Raw genomic sequence first — 22,794 nt, 5'->3', positions numbered from 1 at the left:
GATAAAAGATAAAGAACAGATGGATTTTTTAAACCAGGGCTACCAGAAGACCTGCTTTTTCTAAATGAAATTATTTGTTATATTGGTACACCAGTATGAGTCTCTCTGCCTTTTACACTAGGCATGAATAACACGTCATAAATCTTATGCTACCTTGAAAAAAAGACTAAAAGCAGACGAAACATAATTCAACAAAAGATTGTGTCTGAACCAAGGAACAGAGCAGTTCCATGGGGAGCCCTACATGCAATAATGTCTGTAACATCAATCAGCAAAAAAAGAAAAAAAAATAAAAGATTGTACAAGTCTGAAGCATTATACAGAAACAAGAGACAGGATGGCAGCAGTCACACTCAACATCTGATTTGTCCTGTAACAGTTTTATGATGAAGCTGAGCTAGCAACACAACAACCAGCTTATGTATGTCTCCAAAAAACAACTACAGAAGATCTATCCTGTTCAGCAAGCATTTTGCAAGTAACAAACTCTAATTTCTGTTCTTGTTCATTGTTTTTTTAAACAATGTAGATGATGACAATAGTGGATGAGATAGAGTATCAGATGTTCATGAGAAGGTGCTTCCATACCAAGTAGGAAATGAGAGACATACTGTTGGAACTACTCCGCAAAAATATATGTTAATTTAATGGTCCTAATATTTTTTTTTCATATGTTTAAATCATCATTTATGAGTGAATACAATGATGGAAAAGGCACCCATATTTATCCAAGTTTTCAAAAAATACAGGCAAATTTTTCCTTGTGTATACTTTTTTTCCTTTATATACATTAAGTATATAGTCCCTTTTTTCCCTCGCAACACTTTGATTGTATGCTTAATTTTACTTGTATATGATTGCAGAATGGCTTGCAACACAGTTCTTTACAAATCTAGAAACAATTGTTCTAAATATAGAGAGGCATTAAGTCAGATTTACAGGGTTTGGGGTATTTTGGGTACCTAAACACAGAGACGTACTTGAACCATGTAAACTAAATCAAGAAAATCAGATCAACACCCTTTGCCTGCTAATGTGCATTTTATAGATCTGTATGTTTCTACAAACATTTGTATACCACCTCAGTATGAACCATGATCTAATTTCCCCAGATAGAAAGTACTTTGGGCTTTAAGTGAACTGTATTCTAAAAACATTCGCTTCACCAACTGCTAAAATAAGCACTCAATATTAGCAAACTTTAAAATTCCCCAACCCAAGAAAAAGGAGTTATGAAATTACTAAAATTGGTGGTTTACTTCTAAGTTTTTTTTCCTGGGCTTTTCATTTCAGTCAAATGACAAATAGACCCTTTAGTTACTGTCGAGACTGTATTTCTGTTGCAAAGGTATGAGATATGGAGATTGCTGTCAGCATCTAAGTTTTGACATTTAAGGATTTCTGCATAAGGCCAGGGAAAGACCCTAATACACAATAAGGGGTTTTCATTAACAACCTGCAATGAAGCAGATCTGGAATGATTTGAAAGCAAACAGAAATCTGGAGGCCAGTGTCAATTTTAGAGTCCCTCCAAAATGAGGACACAGACTTGTACACCAGGACTTTACTACTCTGAAAAGAAACTTTCTTCAATCAAAATAAGGATAGCTAAGCTAACATTCACAAAGGTTTACAAGTTATCTATGATAAGTATATTTCAACAGCCATCACAGCTTTCTAGATGAGCCAAGGAAAGGAATAGACTTTGGAGATTAAAAACTTATAATTGTGACATTAGAATACTTACAGTCTGTAAAGTATTTCTTTGCATGCACACTGAAAAACAAAGTATCACCAAGCACACACAAATGACTTTTTTTTTTTTTTTGAAAGAATGTGTTAGTTGTGAGTTTTTAAGAGCAAAATCTTATAAAACTGAACATGGAAGTCACAATGTATTACAGAGCTCACTCCAGCTTTGGAGTTTTGTGCGGGTTTTGTGTATGTTTTGATTTCTTTAATTAAAATAGTCAGGCAGGCCTATGTGAATTAGGATACATTTCCAGTCATGTAAGACTATGGAAAGAAATTTCAGTTGAGAGGAATTACCAGAGACAAAAAGGGAATTTTAGAAGAGTATTTGTGCAAAGTCAAGATTGTTTAAAATGTGGTGGTTGAGATGAGGACAGATATTTCACCAGAACTATAATATTTCCATCACTTTTGTTCTTTCTATTGTGATCATTCCCTGACATGCCTTAAAAATCACTATGAAATATAACCAGTCTCCTACTTCTTTGCAAAGATCACAGCTGTGTTATGACAAGAACTGTTTTAGTGGAACTGACCAGATAGCATTCACATCCTGGACTTTAATCTTAAAAGCCAGTATTTAATAGTTCAACAATTGCATTAAATTGTCAAGTTTTACAACCCTTTCAAACATCAAGAACTACTTTCGGACCATGATGTCACTATCTGTTATGTGAAACAATGTTAGGATCTAATTCATTCTTGCATGAGACATCATGGGCATAAAAGCAAACTTGGCTCCCTTACAATGTGAGCATGGAGACACAACATAAATCTTGAACCTGGAGATCCACTCATGCTTTTCCAGGGTACAAAAATTTTGCCTAGGATATTAAAAAAAAAAAGTCTTTGAAATAAAGATGAAAAGGAAAAAATAAAGTCACCATTTATGAAAGGGGAGTGGGAGGGCCTCACTTAGGAAAATACAGGAGTAGAACCTCAGTGGTTCCTTCAGTTCTTTGCTTCATTCATTAAATTAAATAATAAAGACAAATTCTTGACAGCAAGGGAATATCATTTGTATCAGTAGTATTTCTCAGAGGTTGCCATGTAATGCGACTGTAAAGTGCAGTCCTAAAGTAATCCTCAGTAATAACAACTGTAGAAAATTACATCTCAGCAGAAATGCACTATTGATTGTACCACTGATATTTGCAGAATTAGGAATATTTTTCATCATTACTCAATTGTTTTCTTAGTTGAATAGCTGTTATATACAAAACACAGTTGCTTAATGTAGAAGGCTGTATGGAACTCTGTTCACTAACCTTCCAGTCTCAAAAAATGTAAGATTGTGACATAGTTCATAATTTATCCTTCACACAGTTTTACTGAAGTGCATGAACTTTTCAGCAAGTACATGTTCAAAATATCCTGGGCTATAAATTGTTGGATGTAGTGACATTTAAATGAACCTTTGAGGAGTGTGTTTCTCTCATTTCCTGGCCTGCGGACAACAACTATAACTACAATAAACTTCCAGCTACTGGCAGAGTAGGCCAGACTATACAGAGATCAAAGGAAGTAGTCTGGATATCACAGAATATTAACTGATTACCTATGCATAATTAAATAATTCTTGCAATAAATTAATACAGTAACTAATGAAATACCGCATTTAGTTTAGAAAGATCTTCTAAACACTGGTTTCTCCAATGGCAACCACAATAATCTGTACAATCAAGACAGAGAAATTTGAGTCATCTTCATATTAAGGAAAATGCAATTATTTGCAAGGTTAGATTCAATGCATTTGTTATTTGTATCTAACATCTTTTTATTCCTGAAGAAGATGATAAAATTAGCTACTGAGTAGCAGTGCTTCACAGTTAGATGATGCTGGTATTGCAAAGTCCATGTGCTAGAACTCATGAAAGATTTCTGGAAAGTTTAAATGGTTTGGTTCTAGTTGAATTCCAATAGTATTTTTTTTCCTTTCTTTTTATACATAGAAAAAAAACATGTAAAAGGACAACTTCCTTATCCTCTGGGATGTGCTCTATACATTGCTCTGAGTTTCCCCTTCACAATTGAAATGCTATTTCTATTATTTAGAAATTCTAAATCTAATGGGACTAGCAGTAAACTTCCCTAACTTAAGAATTAAGACCCACAGCAGGGAACAAAAGAAGGAGATCTGAACATAGTGCCTAAGCTTGCTGTAAGTAGCTCTTCATGTCTAGAAACTGAGGATCAAGTTTCCTGGATTTTTTTGTTGTTGTTGTTGGGAGGAAGTTAAGAGTGTGAATTTTGCTTCCAGATAAATAACACATAAGAAAACCAACAAAGTGATTATACCAAGGTCAGGAAGAAAGCTTTGGAAAAATTCTCTTCCACATCACTATTCTCACCATGATTTCTCAATTTTGTCCTTCGTGTCATTTATTCATTTCTAATAGATCTAAGGTTCTTAAAAATTCACTATAAAAATTTCTTGGTTCAACATATCATTACACAGTTTCCAGATTAGGGCTACCAGTTTTGCAGAGGACTTTGGAAAAACTGCAAAACATTCTTCCCATTGATCTCTTCTCAGAAACTATACAGGGGCTCTCTTTTTCTTACTGTTAAGACCATAAGGTCATCAAGTAACACATTTGATTTTACGACAAGAAGTAAAATGAAATTGCAGTTTCTCAACAGAAAAAAGAATAGCTGAAACAAACATAGGCCTTTTTTATTGTCTTACATCATTACAATACTCTTTCTTCACAGCAAACCCACATTATACTTGGATTTAAATTAAAATATTGCTATTAATAATTATTATTACACTTATATGTAATAATATTAACTGGTATAGTAATACTAATATTTAATATTAACATAAAATAGCATAAATATTTAATATTAATATAAAGCAATGCTCCTGTAGGTAGGAAAAAGCAGATGTATTTATTTAGCTGAAAATAAGTGATTTAGCTAATAGGTGTCCTCTTACATGTAGACTGTCAGAAGAGGGGAACACGACTGAAGATGACTAGAAATGGACAATTAGCTATGAGCACCTAGAACCTAAGTAATCTCTGTGCAAACAGTTAAACACTACCTTGGCAATAGTCACTTAAATTATTTTCCTAATATTTCTAAAATAATAATGTAAACCAAAGAAACCTCAGTGATAGGATCTCAAAAGAAGAATATTCACTATGAAAAAAACAACAACAAGCATAGGACATCTTGACTATCTGAATTTAAATATATGAATAAGAACAAAACAAAGGTAATATGAAGGGGATTCGTCCAGGAAAATGAAAAGAATATTCATGTATTATGCAACAGAAAATCTGGATGTTTGTCTCTTTCTTCAATTACTTTTGAGAATCATTGAAGACCTACAAGAAATACTGAACACACAATCATTTTCTAATTCAAGACAGGCTTGTAGAGAATGAAAAACAGAAATTACATCCTTCAGTTGAAAGCAATGTACTGAAAAGCAAGAAACAGGTTCAAATTAATTAAAAAGCACTTGGAGGTAATTAATATGTGTAGAATGGTGACATTGAGATTTACTGTTCATATCCAGAGTGAAAATGTTTTCAGTAAGATAGCTAAAACAAAATTCATTGAACTATGGGGTTTTTTTCCTTTTCTCTTCAACACTCTCAGCATGCCTTAGCCATCTGTGTACTGCAATGTTTCCTTTGAGAATCTTTTATGAGTGAGAGTCTCTGAAGAAATAGTACTATGTCCAAACTGAAAGCAGGAAGAGACCTGAAGAACTAAAGAAGAAAGGAATTACATTTTCCTATTTAGTACTCCTAAACTTTCCAGGCTATCTGCCCACTGATTCTGATGGAATTTTATTTCATGTTCCTCTAGTCCCTGCTCTATCAATCTGTACACCATTCTCTTTATATATTTGTATATCATCTTCCCATCTTGTCTAGAGTAATGTCTTAAGGGCATCCAATATGTTTAGTCTCATCCTGTTGATGACCTTTCTCTGTAACATCATTCTTAAACTGCTTCTTCAATCAGATGTCTGCTAATATTAGCTCATAAAATTATGAAGACCTGTTCAATTTTGCTAACCTGTTTTTTCAAGCTTATATAGTGACACCACTCCACAGCAGCACACAACAAGGTCAGCAAACTGACTGGAATTCTTCTTGTCATGACACTGTACAGCTCTTCCTGGGCTCAGAGATGCCTCCTGGGAGTGCAGAGAGCCCAGCTAACACCACTATTACTCCTCACAGTGTGCACAGGCACAGCATAATCTTCTGAAGGTCAGAAAATGGACGTTCAGTACCCAAATTGTAATAAAATGGAACCTAAATAATAAATTGCAAATATTACACATGCTGCAACAAGGTGTCTCAAAGCTATGACATCTTCTGTTTCTAAAGTACAAGGGAAGTATCAATAAAACACATTTCAGGATATTCAGAGACCTAAAGCAAGACTTACAAGATAAAACAGTGAATATGTGCATAATAATTTTTGGAAAGCAAGTGTAAAATTCTCACTTCAAAGGTGCTATATTCTCTTTTTATCAAACACACGTACAAAAGCCACTCTCGCACAAGAATTAGATATTAGATGCATTCTCTGAAGTACAGACACAGCCTTACCTGCATTTCTTGGCAAAAGGAAGCAGTTGGTCCAAAAAGAATCTGACACTGCTCATCTGCAGTGTATGTCATTCCTGGGAGCTTAGAGGGAATAATCACAGAATTGAGGCTCTGAGGACTCGTCTGTACCAGACAGTTACTGGCCTTTGACCTGGTAATATGCAGAGATTCACATGCTGAGCAATCCAAGGGTCTGATTGCCACACCAACATAAACTTACGTAAAACATTTGAAATATGTGGACAATTACAATTTTTTTATTCATCATCACTGGGCTGTTGCTCATGTTTAAATTTATAGAAGTTATGCTTGTTGTAAGTTAATGTGTTTTGTTATTGTACATTTGCAGAAAGAGAATATAATTGATCAGCATTTCAGAAAAGTGCTGGACAACATTTTAGCATAAAACTTAATGAATTAAGGTTTTGGAGGCCAAGTGTTTCAGTACACAGCATATTAATATCAAGTAAACATAGTGACATATATAAAATGTCTATATAAGTATATAAAAGTATAATCATATACATTAAGACATGAGAATATAAAAAAACCCATGTAATTGCTGAAAACAGATTTTAATAAATCAAATATTAGACTGTGATGACTTAAAATATTTTGATGTACTTTGCTAAACAAATATCCCAGAAGAGTAAAAAAAATAGAAAACTTATTATTTCAGTATATTAATTGCATCTATTTCTCAATAACATACAGTAAGAGTTCTTTTGTTGAATTATATACCTGAGAAATCTTTCCAGATCTTCCCTGCTGCACTGAGACCATGAAACATCCCCAAGATTCTGTCCTTTAATCCATTCCCCAGACATGATATGGACACCATCTGCACAGGATGGGTGGTCATTGTCGTGGTTTATCCCCATGCTGAATTTTGAAGTTATTAAAAATAAAACAAAGCAAAGCAAAATAACAGGCTTTTTCAGAATTTCTGTAAGTTAAAACTGTTCCAAAGGGCTATAAGTAGCTCACATATATATTACATATAGGAAACCTCTTTTGATTATTTTTTCCATTGTATCTTTCATAGAAGTTCATAGAACCATGTGTAGAGGACAATTCTATAATTAAAGACGGAGCAGGAGCTGCATTTATTTGATGAGAAATATTGCATTCTAATAAGTTCAATACATATTTTGGACAACTTCTTTAATTTTCAGAACTGCAAAATTATTGCAAGTTTAATGAATACTATTTCTCCTGTAAATGGACAAATACTCTTATTTTTTAAGACTAGTGAATATTTTGGCAGTGATTCTGTCTTCTTTCTCCATGGAACCAACTGGTTGAAATTATATAGAATAGTAAAATGACCACTACTTTAATGTGTAAGTATTGTCTTGGAAGAAATAACACCAAAATGTGTTTTCCATCTCTTGTTAAAAATAACACTGATTAAAAAATTAAATTGACTTTGATTATAAACACTTAGCATCCCTATGCATCCCAGGGAGTTCTCACATTCAAGGCACTGCAATGAAAAATTCTACTGAGTATCTGCCTGAAGGTGCTGTTTTAACTGAAGACTCGCTGTCACTCTCATTCATAACTAGCAAGCAGAGAGGAAGAAGAAATAAAGAAAATGAAAATTTTTAGAATTAGCTAAATGGATCATGCTTGACTGATATTACGAGAAATAAATGCACTCAACTGTTTTTGGATATTTACAAATGGGCATGAGACTACTCTCCAGAGTATTGGATTGAAAGTAGTGCTGGAATTTTGCAGCATTACTCTGCCCTGCAGTAAAGCAAAACTTCAGGTATAATAAAACTCTATGCCTTTTGTTGATTCTTTTACTTACAGACTGCCTGTACAAAAACTGTAGTACATCATGCTTCTCCTTATTTCACAATTCCACAGTGGCAAATGGCAAAAAAGGCTTGTCTCCCAGCACCTGTGATCTCCATGCCAAAACCCATTCAAGACTAGACCAAATTATACATAAACATGCAATTTGCTTTATCTTGTGTTTACTAATGAAATGAATGGAAATATCATGTAGGGCTTTACCTTGCCTATAGAAGTGCTCGTGTACACCCCACAGTCTGGAGCACTGGAACAGTAGCTTCTGCATAAATTGGATAAATTTTCTACCTGTAAACTGTGTAACTGAGGCAAGCAAATGTGTCTGACTCTCATCTTAGCCTCTGTCTCTTCCTGACCTGCCTGAATGGCAAAAACAACTACACAGAAGTGCCTCTGCACTTGCCTTTCATTATTCTTTCTTGCCTCACATGCAGAATTTGAGATGTCTGTATCGCCTGACCTACATTCACCCACAGGAATTGTGGAGGAAGACACAGGAAATCTAATAATATTTGACCTAGTGGACTACATAAGAAAAAATTTTGCTTATAAGTTTTCAATTTATATGCTTCCATAGTACAAAAACAGTCATTTAAAAATACTCATATGTCAGTACCATATAAACTACAGGATTTAAACTAAAATATTTACAACACAAAATCTTGACAAAACTTGTTATACAACTGACGGCTCCCATTTATGCAGAGTGGAATTAACACATTTATATGTTATTTAATTTTTTTAAAAATTAAAATTACAAGACCCCTGTAATCTCTAATTATGATTATTTCCCTTCACTCTGAAGAGCAATTCTTGAAGCTAGACTTTGTCACAAAATAATCTGTGAAGTCAGCCAGAGAAATGTGTGCTGAGCTGAACCATGATCTTACTGTTTCAAAAAACAATTACACTAGCTACCATTGCATATATCAGTGTGTCCTTTTTCCAATCTACTACCACAGAAGCATTTTGTAAAGTTTATTAGCACAAGAATCCTGAGGAAAACATTTTATTTGAAAGCATGAAGTGGTAAAAACTGTTGTACTTATAATACCTGTGTATATCAGCTACATTAAGCACTAATTAAAAAAAAACCTAATTCTAATAATCTTCCAATATTTTAGCTGCCCATACTTCCTTAACACTTCTATTCACATTCAACTGTAGTTCAAAATATCTGTACTAATCCAATGGAATTCATTCCTCAGTTCTCTCCCACCTCCAAATTAAGTACATGCAAAAAAAATCCAGAAAACAGTAAATATAAGTATTGAATCCTCTGTCTACCTGAATGAATAGGCATTTGAAAAAGGGTGTATGTTAACATCAATGAACTAAATTGCAAGACAATATCTGAGAAGTAAGCTAAGGAAGCAAGAGAACCTGCTCTTAAACATTCTCAGGAATGTTTTCTTCAGTGAGTGCTTTTGATCTCTTCTAGCATGGTAATGGCTGTATATTTTTATCTCACCTAGTACCAATTACAAGACCACATACAGTCAATGTGCAGCAGAACTGTACTTCTGATTTCAATCCTCACACCACATTATGTGTGCAGTGAAAGACAGAAGCTGAACAGCCATTGCTACCTTGTTACTCAACACAAGAGAAAACAGTGTAAGTATGCATACCTACTTCTCCATAAAAAAATCAAGGATATTACATTATTCAGTGTTTGCAGTGGTGGTGATGATATTTTCTAGCCCCCCTTGCTACTCATGAATGATGTAACTACTTAACTAAGGTAACTTCACTGATCCAAAGGCACCACAGAAGCTGTCTGTGTAAGGTGCTGTTCTGTCTCTTCCTATAGAGTGAATGTATTGTGACAGCACTCAGCACAGTGCCCCCTCTCCTCTCTCCCACAGCTGTGATCAGTCAACCTCATACATGAGTAAAGCAACACCACGTGCATGTGGGAGGAAGACAAAGAGTTTGGGATTATAGGATAACTTTGTAACAGCTTGATAAAACACAACAAAGAAGACAGTACTGTACTTCAACAAGTAGTTCTTCATGTCTCTATATAGAAATCAATTACATTTTTAAGGAAAGAAGTTTTATATATTCATTTTGTAACCTATTCTGGTTAAAGGCTATACACAGCACATACAATGTGCAAATAGGAAGCATTCTGTAGAATGACTTCCCTAAATAAAATATTAGCAACATCTAAATTCACATTATGTAATTAAGATATATTTTAATAATCTCAGTTTTAAAGTACTTTGACAAACAATATACTCCACTAACAGCATAAATCAAGTCCATTGAAAAAAAAATTCTATCTAAAAACCCCCCAAAACTTGTTTAAAAGACTTTTTCTGTTCCATGTATAAAGTTGAAAGAATTTTTCCTAAATCTTTACTATGCAAGTGGAAATAGTACAGGGAAATATAGTTAAATTCTCTGTATTTGGAATTAATAAGTCAGGACACTGAAAGTTGAGGAAAAATATTAATTCAATGTTTCATTTAAAAAGCAATTATTTTACAATTAACTACTGCAGAAACTATATGTGTACAGCTGGACTCAAACAGACAATAGCATCTCTCCTGTCATTTTAGGGAACAGTTTATATCCTTGCATTCAATATGCACTTTAGTGTCAACATACTGATCAAGTACCAAGTACTACAATTTAACGTGATCTTATAGTGGATTATTACAAAATAAAAGCTCTTTTAAGCCTCAAAAGAGGATCCTCAGTCATTATTCTATAGTTAAGTAAGCTAAATAAGGTCATGCACTCATCTTGAAATAGTTAGGTCTGCATTGATATTTTATCTTTCTCCTCACCTTGGGACATCAAAAGTCTTTGACATGTGCTGCTTTCATGACAATATGAATTTGCTCAGTGACCCCACATGCTTCCAGGTAAAAGCTTTTCATTATTTATTCATTATTTTGTTTGTGCTTTGCAAACGGTAGATGATGGTTGTCACCACTGTTGCTATCACACTTAAAATGCAAGTAGTACAGCTGAACAAGAATGATGTTATTAAACCAGAAACAGGGAAAGAAGTGACAAAATTTAAATAGTATCAAAATTTAATATAGGAGCAATTAATTAGGTTAGTTCAGATAGATGTGGAAAAACTGAGAGAATTAAAAAAAAAAAAAACTACTGCTCAGATTTTCACAGTCACTAACAGTGAGATAGATTAGGAAATAAGAGACAGATTAAGAAAAGTGCAAGAACAAATGCTGGGTCAAGGAACCAGCACTAGAACGTTCAGTATAGTTACTAGATTCCCACCTACTAAAGGATCTACTTATTCCAAGTCATATATAGAAGAAGGGAATGATGTGCGTGAACTGCAGATCAAGTACAATAGTACTACTATGAGCTCAGGACAGACTGAAAATTACTAGAAAACTTGCCCCTTGTGAAGGAGAAAATAAACCTCTGAATGCAGCTGCCAGTTTATATCTGTGATGTGTGATGGGATCAGGTTCCATTTGATTTGTTAAAAATTCATAATAGTATAAGTTATTACTACACGCTATTTGTAAATAATGTGCAAGTATTAGCCTATATTTTTTTTTCCATTTTGTGAAATAAATCACTAACATAAGTAATTCTATTAACTTAAGAATACTTACTTTTAGAAGTATTATTAATAATAAAGCATTATCTTCTTTATTATTTCCACGTTTTTTTTTGTTTTTCATCATTTTGTGCTATAGTATGCTAGAATGCTGGAAACCTTAAACTACGGACCCAGAAATTACAAGGTTTAAATGCTTATATGGCATTTTATAGCACCATGATTTTCACATCAGTTTGTCTGAAATTCTGCAGTATCATGAGGATGTATTTGTTAAGTGAAAATAAAGCCCCTTATGTGACTATCACAGAGGGAGAGACAGAAGCTACACTACTTTCTTTGTACTTTTATTGCACTTTTTCAACAAAACATTTTATCACACTGCTGTCTTTATAGTGAAAAATGTATTAAAAGACCAGACCAGTAGGATGATTTTATAACCTATGTTGGCTTGTTCTTTTTTTCAAATTCCAGTTAGTTAAATATTAAGTGTTGCATGATTTTTATATGTCCTTTAAAACATGAGGGCTTCATGATCATTGAATAAATGGGATAAGACACATTTCAACTTGTAAATTAATTATTAGCTGAAAGTGAAAGGCAATATTGACCAGTTACAAAAAAAATTATGATGGTAAATGGTAAAACATGATTTTTTTTTAAAAAGACTTCATCTTCAAAGATAAATCTACTAGACAGGGAAATCTAAATCTTCCTGTTAAAAATTAGATAATCAGAAAAAGTAAAAGTAAATAACTTCATGAAATTATTATTTCCCTTTTGTGAATTATTACTCACCCCTCCACAATGCTGGAAATTCAGATTACATTTTCAGTCTTAAGACAACTGGGTAAAAGTACAACATGCATATCAGTATAGAGATATTAACAGATGCTGGACACTGCTGTCCAGCTGACTTTGCAGCTTCTGCTGAACAGCTGCTTTCTTCTCCGTAACTCCCATACTTCAACCACCATGCTTCCAAATACTGAGCCACAGCCCTTGGACTGAATTATATAATTTAAAGCTTTGCTGTGACGGATGTATTTGTCACCATAACATGAAAATACATACTGCCCCTTCCTGAAGGTTTTTTATAGACATTATATAATACAGGAAAAGTACTGGCTTCTGGCAAATATGACACCCATGCCACATCCTTGAGCTATAATCAATTCAGTGAAGAGATACAAAAAAACCAGTTTTTGTATTAACAAAGAGCACTGACACTATTACGATCTTCTGCTAATTTTTTCACAGATATTTTAAATATACCAGACTATCAATTAAGCCTTTGCATCCTGCAAGATGCTTTTCAGTTACTAACTGTTTAGTTTACAAATATTATACTATGGAAAATCTAACATAAATCCATGATGGAACAGTATAGCCTGTCGGAAACACAGCCTTAATACCTTGCCAGAGAAAGAGTTGAGTAATCTAAATTTCATGTAAAAAATCATCATATTTTTGAAAGTTATTAAAATGCTGATGCAGCACTTCTTCCCTGTCTCAGTGCTTCACTTCTTCCTGAGCTGTTTCTTCAGCTGTTTTGCTACGAGCAAAAGGTGGGTGATCCTTTGTTTCTGCCTGGCATTGTAGTGGTGTGTTGGGATGCACAAAGATCTTTCTGTGATTAGAACCAGACCAACAAAACTGATTTTTTTTTCATGGTTTGTAATATCAGAAACATTTTGAGTACGAGTAAACGGAAATGCAAAGTATTTAACAGACTTCATTATCTTCAGTCATCTGCAATCTTAAATGCATTTTGTTGTACAATTTTCAGGCCATGGAAGTTAGGAATGATACACCCATATGACCAGTAAAATCCTAAACAGATTTAAGTCAGTGTAAGTATATGACTGTGTAACAAAGATGTCTACTTTAATATGGGTGCAGGCAAAAAAGACACTATCAATTTTTATAGAAGTTACCCACTAAAACATGAAAACGAATGCAAGGTAATCTCAAGGACTTGCATGGCTGAGTGACTAATATATATATATACTTTGAACTTCAATAAAGAGAAAAAAAAAAAAAATCTTTTCAAGACCCCCTCAGTGCACTGTCAGTTTAACTGCAATAATTTAGAATAGTTACCTTATGGATAGTTTTCCTGACCTATCAGGGAAAAAAATAGACTGATGAAATTACTAGGGTGATTTTGTATAAATAGTGTTTGAACTACAGAATATGTAACACTGAAATGCAATACTAAGCTAAAGACTCCTATTAATTAGTATTAAATAAGCAAGTATCAAGGAAAAAAATAAAGCACATTACTTTCTTTCTTAAGAGTAATTTTAAAAAAGTCTTTTCTTATTAAACAAGTACTGTGCTTTATAGGTAACTTTTTCTGTGAAGTTTCCATTTTTTTAACAAAGAAGATAGAAAATGTCACAGATAGTAAAACAATACAAACATAATACAAAAACAAGAGAACTATAGAATCAGACAAAAATTTGGGTTGGAGGAGACAATAAAGATCATCTAGTTCAAATCCACTGCCATGGACAGGGAACCTTCCACTAGACCAGGTTGTTCTCAGAATTCCATCCAGCCTGGTCTTGATCAACTCAACACGGGGAGTCTACAACCTCTCTGGACAACATGTTCAGTGCCTCACTGCCCTCACAGTAAAAAATTTCTTCCCAGTATCTAATCTAAACCTACTCTCATTCATTTTAAAGCCATTCCCCCTTGTCCTGTCAGTGCTGGCCCCTGTAAAAGGCCCCTGTCTAGCTCTACTGCAGGTCTCCTTAGGTAGTGAAAGGTGCCATAGGCTCCCCCCTCAGAGCCTTCTCTTCTCCAGGCAGGTCCATATTTTATGTAGCTATGCACAAAAAGCAGGGAATTACAACTATTTCTGCATAAATCTGTAATCACACAAATAATGTGTATGGGAAAGATGATTGCCTATATCTGTTGCGCATGTAGTTTTAAAATCACCACCAAGCTCAATTTTCCAAACAGTAGCTGCACTTTTCAAACTGTTTTACTCAAAATTAGGCTCCCATCTCTACATTTCAGTTGACTTTGATTTTGAAAACTCAGTGGTGACAAAAAACAGCCAAAACAGTCTCTGATAGTACCGACAGACTATTACCATATCAATAATGTATCTTGGACTGAGAAACCCAGCTTTAGACCACTAGCCACAAAGGACAGAAAAATTTAAGAAAGAAACAACTGGAGGGAAATGAGAGACTCTGCAGCTGGAATAAAGTCACAATGACAAGAATTTCCCCTGCACCTTCTATCCAATACTCTACTAGCCCATGGGAGAGAGAAGAAAGCATGACGATTATTTGGGGACAGATTACCAGCACAGCCACCACTGACACCGTGGGACCCTTTATAACCTGAGTGAGAATGCTATGAAGCAGAAGCTCTGAGAGAAAGGGATCCCACGGTGATATTATGGCCATTACTGAATAAAGCTTAGTTATCAATGGAATAATTATCCTAACATGTCATCTCAATACATGTCACTTTTTTGCTTTCAGAGTCATTCTGTAAAAAATCCTCAACAAACTCATCCTGCTTTCCAGAATGCAAAATAAAAATCATCAAATAATTATTCAAGTAAGAGCAGCACAATGTGCTGCAAAGCTAGAAGGTAACTAATGCACAGAAGAAGAGAAAGTTCCTATGGAAGCAGGTAATTTCAGCAGTATGATTCAAATCACAGCTTGCTCATCTGAACACTGTCTTCAGAAATGAAAAGTCTATTCAGTCAATACAGATACCAACAATAATTGCAGTCCTAACACTGATAAGTTTCAAAAACAAGCTGGTCTTGTCATGAGTTAATAGGAATTACAAACTTGGTCTTTGTAATCTATCCCAGAAAAGGGGAAGGCAATGGAAGGGGAGGAACTCTTTCATCATTTATAAGAAAGGCTGCTGTCACTGACCAAATATATGAGTTTTCTCTCTCTGTTTTTTTTTTCCAGATGAATCCCCCAGTCCCTCTCTTGGTGAAGGTAACCTTTGAGAAGTTCCTGGCAAAAGGTAAGAGACTCAAAATTCTTACTTGATTTTTTCCACAGATACATATTCAGGAAAGACAAAAATAATGCACTAACCTGTTAAACCTCTCTACCTTTCGTTAATAAGACATTAAAATGGAAAATGTAAAGTCATTAAAATGTGAACAGCAGGTGGTCTGTCTGCATATCCAATCAGTTATGAAGTAAGATTTCATTCTTCGGTAAGACAGTCAATCAACAAGGGAACAAAATTAATGCTAAACAAATACTTTGAACATCTAAGACTAGAAGTCACATATCAAATGCATTAATTTACTCATCCTCACTAAAATTAACCTTACTGTTCACAGTTTCATCAGCAGAGGTGACCACAACTGCTCCTGAACTTTTTATTGTATTAGATAATATTCAAATTATAAGGAAAATCTAATCAAATCTAATTAATATCTTTTCTTTCCATGTGTTAATCTTATTCATCCTTAAAAACAAGTTCGGTTGTATAATTCTACTTTATCCAGACAGCTCTTTTTTTCAGTTACTTTAATGATATTCCTCACTCCACATTACTTATACTTTCAGAAACATTGGTAGGCCCTTGTGTTTCTAATTCTTATGGATTTTACTGTGTTCTGTGATCATATTTGGGACAGTGATAAGAAAAACATGGGGAGTAACTGACTCTCCATTAGCATTTCCTCATCTTCATTTTAAAGCTCTCTTCAAATTCCACGGGGTTTCATACAACTTTTTAATATCTTCACAAATAATATATGCTTTTTGCTTATAAACTCCTAAATAGGTGATTCAGAAATTCCACAGACACCCTGTTCAGCACTACAAAATATGTGGTAGAATATCCTTAATTTTAGCAACAGTTACCTCTCATAATTCACAGAACGCTTGTCAGAAAAAGAATGCAAATTTGTATAAAATTAACTGTGAAAAACTGTGCCGGTCTCTTCTTTAAGTGCCTAAGACAATTTCTAAATTATATTTAGAACACTTATTGTTAATAAATGTTAATTAATGTATCCTGAGATGCAGAAATCTACATCCATTCTTTATTTCTCCATCCTTCAAAAGGAATTATAGGCCATAGAGAGGCATAATTTAAGTAAAATCACTTGTAGCTTGTTAACCTCAATACCATGAAGTCTTCTCTCTGGTCTCCACACAATGAGGATGTCTTTTAATTAACTGCTGTTAGTTTTTACTTTGTAATGTGACCTCATTACATAATTACATAATTGTTTAGTAAATTTATTTTAATAAATAGGATATGTTTAATAAAACCAAATCCATTATTGTGATACAGTTTTTAAAGACTGATTACACAGACAGAGCTCAAAAACCAACTGCTGACTTACATCAATTCTCAATGTCATTAAAATATCATCTGCTTTCAGATACACGATGTTAGAACAAAGATATTTCATATTACAAAGTAAGGTTTAGTCTGCCATTGTATTTCACTGAAAATATTTCTCTTTTAGTTCTAGAAATTAAAAAAACCCACAGCATAACACTTAATAAACATCCACATACCAGAATGCATTCAATATGAGCGTCTCTTCTCCCAGGCAACTGGTAACAGGACAAGAGGAAATGGCCTCAAGCTGTGCCAGGGGAGGTTCAGGTTGGATATCAGGAAAGAATTTCTTCAGTGAAAGGAATGCATCAGAACTATATATTCATCAGTACAATGACAACTGGTAATGTCTTTGTTTCTATATGCTCTCAGAAAATGAAAATCAACAGCATCTATATTCCCTAAGTTTTGAATCTATTTGTACAATAATTTATGGGCAAGAATAATATTTGTGGTACAGAAAGGAAAAAACTTGTTTTCTCTCTATCCTTTGAGAAGCAAATTCTTTGAGAAAGTTTTTGGTTCTACACTGCTGAACTACTCTTCTCTAGAACAACTAGAATGGTTAAACGTATTACACACAAAAAAACCCCCAAGGTAGTTGTTAAATGACCTCAAGATTCAAAAAGAATGTGAAAATTTTCTAGAAAAAATGATGTGTTAAAAGATCTGTTTATGACTGGTCTGTATGGTGAGCATTTAATCTCTGCTTCTGAGGCAGTTAAGAATGAGCAAGACAAATCTCTGTAAGAGATACTCTAGATACATTTGAATCTGCTCAAGTACTTTCCAATAGGATCTACACTCAAACATTTGTCTCCAAACATTCGTATATTGTCTCTTCACAAAGGTTTAACTGCTTCTAGTATCTTCTTTGCAATTGCCCAGGCCTGGCTGGCAAACAGAGACATTGATGCAGAAAACACAAATGTCTCTAAAATGCCACCTTACACACTCCTTGGTGCAAGACCACTCTATCGCAGAATCTGACAGACTCTGACTCCATCTTGATGCATGAATCTATGCCTATAAACCTCTACATCTTTTGCACTGGAGGATGCTCTTTTTTTTTTTTTTTTCCTATTTCTTCTCTCTTCTTCTCTTCTCTTCTCTTCTCTTCTCTTCTCTTCTCTTCTCTTCTCTTCTCTTCTCTTCTCTTCTCTTCTCTTCTCTTCTCTTCTCTTCTCTTTTCTTGTGGCAGCTGCTTAGACATCTCTGGCTACCTATTTTTTTCATTTTTGTGGTAGTCCTTTTATACACTATGTGATTTGTTACATGCCTTCATTAGTTTGGATTTCTCGAAGAAATGTCTGGTTCAATCAACATCCTGTCTTTTACACTGACACAAAATTTGATTCATTCTTTATTTCCAATATTTTAAAATATCTGTTACATTACACACAGAGAATTGTGAGGATGTCTCTAATCCAAATGTCATTACTACTGTGAGAATATGATGGCTGGAATACCATCATGATTTGTTTTTCTAAGTTTATCTGAATTAGTACAAAAGGATTTGAAAGCTCTGAAATTTCATATGTAGCCTTGTAACGTTTTCCCCCTCAGGATTTATATATCATCAATATAAGTTTTATGTTCCTGCAAGAAGGTAATGAAAATTCCGTTCTTGTTCACAGTCCAACAGCAATGCAAAGACATGAAGATATTCCAAGTTCACAAATGTAACACAGGTTATAAAGCCTGACCTGTGCTGCAGTCTTGGAAGAACTGCTAGCAGCAACAGTGAGCTTCTCTGTCTACCTTGTTTCATGTACTGCTTGACATCTAGAAGACCTTAGGAAGTCAAGGATACGTTTGATTGCCTACTGCAAGACAAAAACCTTACGACTGTGTAATTACATGAACTTTTTAAGATCAGTATCACACATTTGCAAATTTGCTATTGCACAACTAGCACAACACCTATAATTTCACAAAAATTTTACATGTCACCATTTCTCGGGGAGCATAAAATCTTATATTTCTTGTTGATTGAGATGTCTCTTTTTTCAAACACAGTAATTTTGCAGCAAAGTCTCTAAAAACACTTTCATTGTGTTGGGTATAAAGCAGTACTTAGAACTGTTATTATCATACCCATGTCAAACAATTTGCCAATTTACCAGTTAATTTATCTGCAGATCCTATTCAGTGATTGTTTCTCTCCCCTTACTCTTGGTTTACTGTTACAGAGTAAGTTTGCAGAAAGTAATTCTTCCTCTACCCATTCCCTCTTCCAATCTCAGCAAACACTACAGCAAAAAATAGAAATAGAATATGTAGCTATAAAACGTAAATAAGTATTTCTTTTTAGATCTTTTCTTTATAGCAACTACCATGCAAGTAGGCTGGCTTATATTAACCAGGAGTTTTTTTCTGCAGTTTTGAAAATGCAAAAAAAAAAAAAAGAAAAAACAGGTAAGATCAATTTCATGCAGCAACTTATACTTGTGTCAATCTTGATATAATTGCTTTATATTTGTTTATTTTTGCATCCAGGAAAAAAATCAATACAAATATTTTCATTTCCAGTTTTTTCTTGCAATTAACTTCATGTTTCAACATTAGAACTCCATTCACAGAAAGCTTTGAACAAATTAAAACCAAGCCACTTTTAATTCAAAATGTTTGTCTCAAGATACACACATTTAGCAAAACACCCCTCTCTGCTGTCCCTCTGAAACTGACATTATAAGACAAATACAGAAATACCTGGCACAGAAATGGCAGAAAAAAATGAAAGAGTAATACATACTGTCCTTTTATCTCAGTAAAAAGTAAGACATTTTATATTTCTTTTTCTTCACAAGTAGTGAAGCCAAGAATGAAGTTCAAGTCTTATTAACATATTTTATTATTGCAAAATAAGAATTTTTCACTTTGGGTTAAAATATTTGACACTGAATGAATGAAAACATCCAGCCCAATTGTGAAAGACAGTTACCTGCACCTTCATTTTGCCATCCTTTTCTTATTCTAAGATTAAAAAAAAAAAACCAATGCTGCAAAGACCAATTACTATTCTACACTTTAATGGGATCTATCCTGAGAAAGCCAAATTAAATAAGGGCTCTTCCAACTTATGATCTCATTAAAATGTTTGTTGGCAACAATTGTTATTAGAGTTGGATCTGTTGCACAATACCATAGTCAGCAAAGAAAAAACATCTTGGGGCACCTGTTTTCCCCTAGATAATGGCAGTCTTTTCAGTTAATCTATTATTTTGTAGCTATAAAGACTTTTGTATTACTTCAAGTCGTAAACATTTTCTTAAGATGTATACCATATATTGATACATGTTGTTGTTATTAAAAGAAACACTATTTTCTGAATTTTTCATTTAATTAAAATTCCCTCCTGATAGAAAGAAAGGAAAACAGAAGTATACAATCAAATTAGTCAAATCATAGTAGTATTACATGCAAATGAATACTAGGCTTTAATATCCACATACTTACTTGTGACCCATTTCATGAGCAATTGTAAAAGCCAGATTCAGTCCATTGTCCTCTGCAATTATACATTTTCTTTTTTCACTGCACATTCCACTCAGGTATGCTATACCTAGGAAACACAACCACCACATTCAATTATTTTTTGTTATTACTAACTTTATATATTTTGGCATAATTAGACCCAAACAAGACTGAAACGTTGTTGTGGTCAGAGCCATTCAAGTACATAAACAGATATCTGACAAAGTTTTATTTACTCGATCTGCAACCAGTGGTAGTATTACCTCACAGTAATGATTACATGGACTGCAATATACAAGAAATGCATTCTTTGAAAGTGTTGCTCAGTACCTTAATGAGATGTATGAATGTCAGTACTGCTGTAAAGGAAAATAAATGTCTATAACAACAGGGCACAAGTTTGAACAGGTATTTCCTCTGACAGACTCAGAAGAAAAGAGTGCAAAGCACAGAGTTGTGCCCCTACATTTGTCACTACTAAGTACTCATAAAATGTTCATCATCTTAGTGTTTTAAAAATGTTTAGAAGAGTCAGATGTCTCTTCATAGGAGACTGCAGCCTGTCAAACATATTTATTGTAGAGGCTATAATGCCTTTACTACATAATACCTTAGTTTTCAATAAACTCAATGAAGCCTTAATGGCAGCGTTTTGACTCAGCTTCTTACAAGTAGAATTTCTGTAACTGTAAAAGCTTGAGGAACATGAAGCTTAATGTGGATAATGGTAAATTTTTCAGACCACAAATGCATTTAGCAAGGACAATTGTCATCTCTCGTCATTTGAAAATTTCGAGCAAACAATCAAAACACTGTTTCAAGTGTTTGGCCTTCTTCCCAGGAACTTCCTTTCAATGGAATGGTGCCCTCCGGTTCAGCATGTTTGCTGGATATTTGCATGTAAAGGTCAAGTTTGAAATGTTTGACAGTGTTTGAAATTTAGTCATAATTATCGTTCCAAGTTAATAAGATAAGTCATTCTTCTTACAGTCCAAGTATCTGTCAGTCTGTGAGCACAACGCTTCATCCACAAGTAGCAGTAACCCCATTACTATTCTGCCAACTTTTGAGTGTTGCCCTCAAAAGAACGGGCTAAAAGTTTTTGAACACAGAACTTTTGACAAAAAATGTTGTCCAGGACTGAGCAAAATAAATTAAATTTGAATAAGGCAGAGTATTTCAACTTCTACTATTTGTTTCCAAAACAGGGAATCGCCATGTGGAACACTAGAGAAAAAGCAAAATCTGGTCAAGGACAAAATAGTCCTTCGAACAAGACCTCATGCTAAATGTAGGTATCACTTACACCAACTTGAATAAAAATCACAGAATAAATGCTCAGAAATAGAATGTTTTGTTTAAAATATGTTATGCTGCAATAGCTGAAATAATAACAAGAATATTTCTAAAATAATTTTGTGCCTTTTAGTTCCACAATTATATGCATCTTCTTTTAAGATTTGATGACCAAAGTGAAAAAAGATATGAAGACTTTTGATGCTGGAACTTGAAGTAGTACAGCTGGTAACAATACCAGAGGAAGTGAACATCAGGGTCCTGACTTCAGCCATCATCAATGAACTTAAAAATTGGTTCAACCAAACAGAAAAATCACTCTTGCCATAGTCAAAACCCAGTACTGCATTTTGAAGTGCTGGGAGCAAACCTTCATTGCAATGCAAAACATTCAGAAATACTTTTCTTGCTGTGCTGGTTTTGGGTGTAATAGAGTTAACTGCCCTCCCAGTAGCTGGTAAGGAACTACATTTTTGGGTTTGTGTGAGAACAGTGAGGGTAACACAGTGAGGTTCTACTTGCTGCTGAGCAGTGGTTATACAGATTCAAGGCTTCTCTGCCTCCTCACACCACCAAGAGAGCTGGGGCTGGGCAAGACACTGACAACAAGCACAGCCATCACAGATGAGCCCAGATGAGCAGGATCTCCCACACCCTGTAGCACTGTGCTCAGCAAAAAGACTAGGGAGTAGGCTGCCAGGGGACTGATGCTCAGGGACTGGCCAGGCTTTGGTTGGTTGGTGGTGAGCAATTGTTTTCAAAACCAGAATTTTTCTTGCTTGGATTTTACTTATCTCTGTTATTTTCCTCCTCATTATCACTGCTATCATCATTACTGTTATTTTTATTTCAGTTAGGGAACTCTTTTTTATCAGAACCCGTTGCTCTTCTCACTCCTATTCTTGCAGTTTTCTCCTCCCGTTTCACTGTGTGGGGAGAGAGCAAGCAGCT

General features: G+C 34.3%; 1 protein-coding gene across 1 annotated transcript in view; it reads right to left on the bottom strand.

Annotated features, from left to right (window-relative positions):
- The window catches only part of ADAMTS19 (ADAM metallopeptidase with thrombospondin type 1 motif 19), a 137,384-nt gene that overhangs the window by 45,169 nt on the left and 69,421 nt on the right, over positions 1 to 22,794 (bottom strand). Inside the window, exons 8-10 of the mRNA XM_062513086.1 lie at positions 20,530 to 20,635; positions 7,074 to 7,214; positions 6,333 to 6,483 (exon numbers count right to left, since the gene is read on the bottom strand). Of these exons, the coding sequence (XP_062369070.1) occupies positions 6,333 to 6,483; positions 7,074 to 7,214; positions 20,530 to 20,635 (398 nt within the window). The remainder of the gene's footprint in view (positions 1 to 6,332; positions 6,484 to 7,073; positions 7,215 to 20,529; positions 20,636 to 22,794) is intronic.

Source organism: Cinclus cinclus, chromosome Z (assembly GCF_963662255.1).
Source record: "Cinclus cinclus chromosome Z, bCinCin1.1, whole genome shotgun sequence".
Classification (NCBI taxonomy): Eukaryota; Metazoa; Chordata; class Aves; order Passeriformes; family Cinclidae; genus Cinclus; species Cinclus cinclus.
The sequence above is the reverse complement of the archived record's forward strand: the minus strand, read 5'-3'. Positions and strand labels throughout refer to the sequence as shown.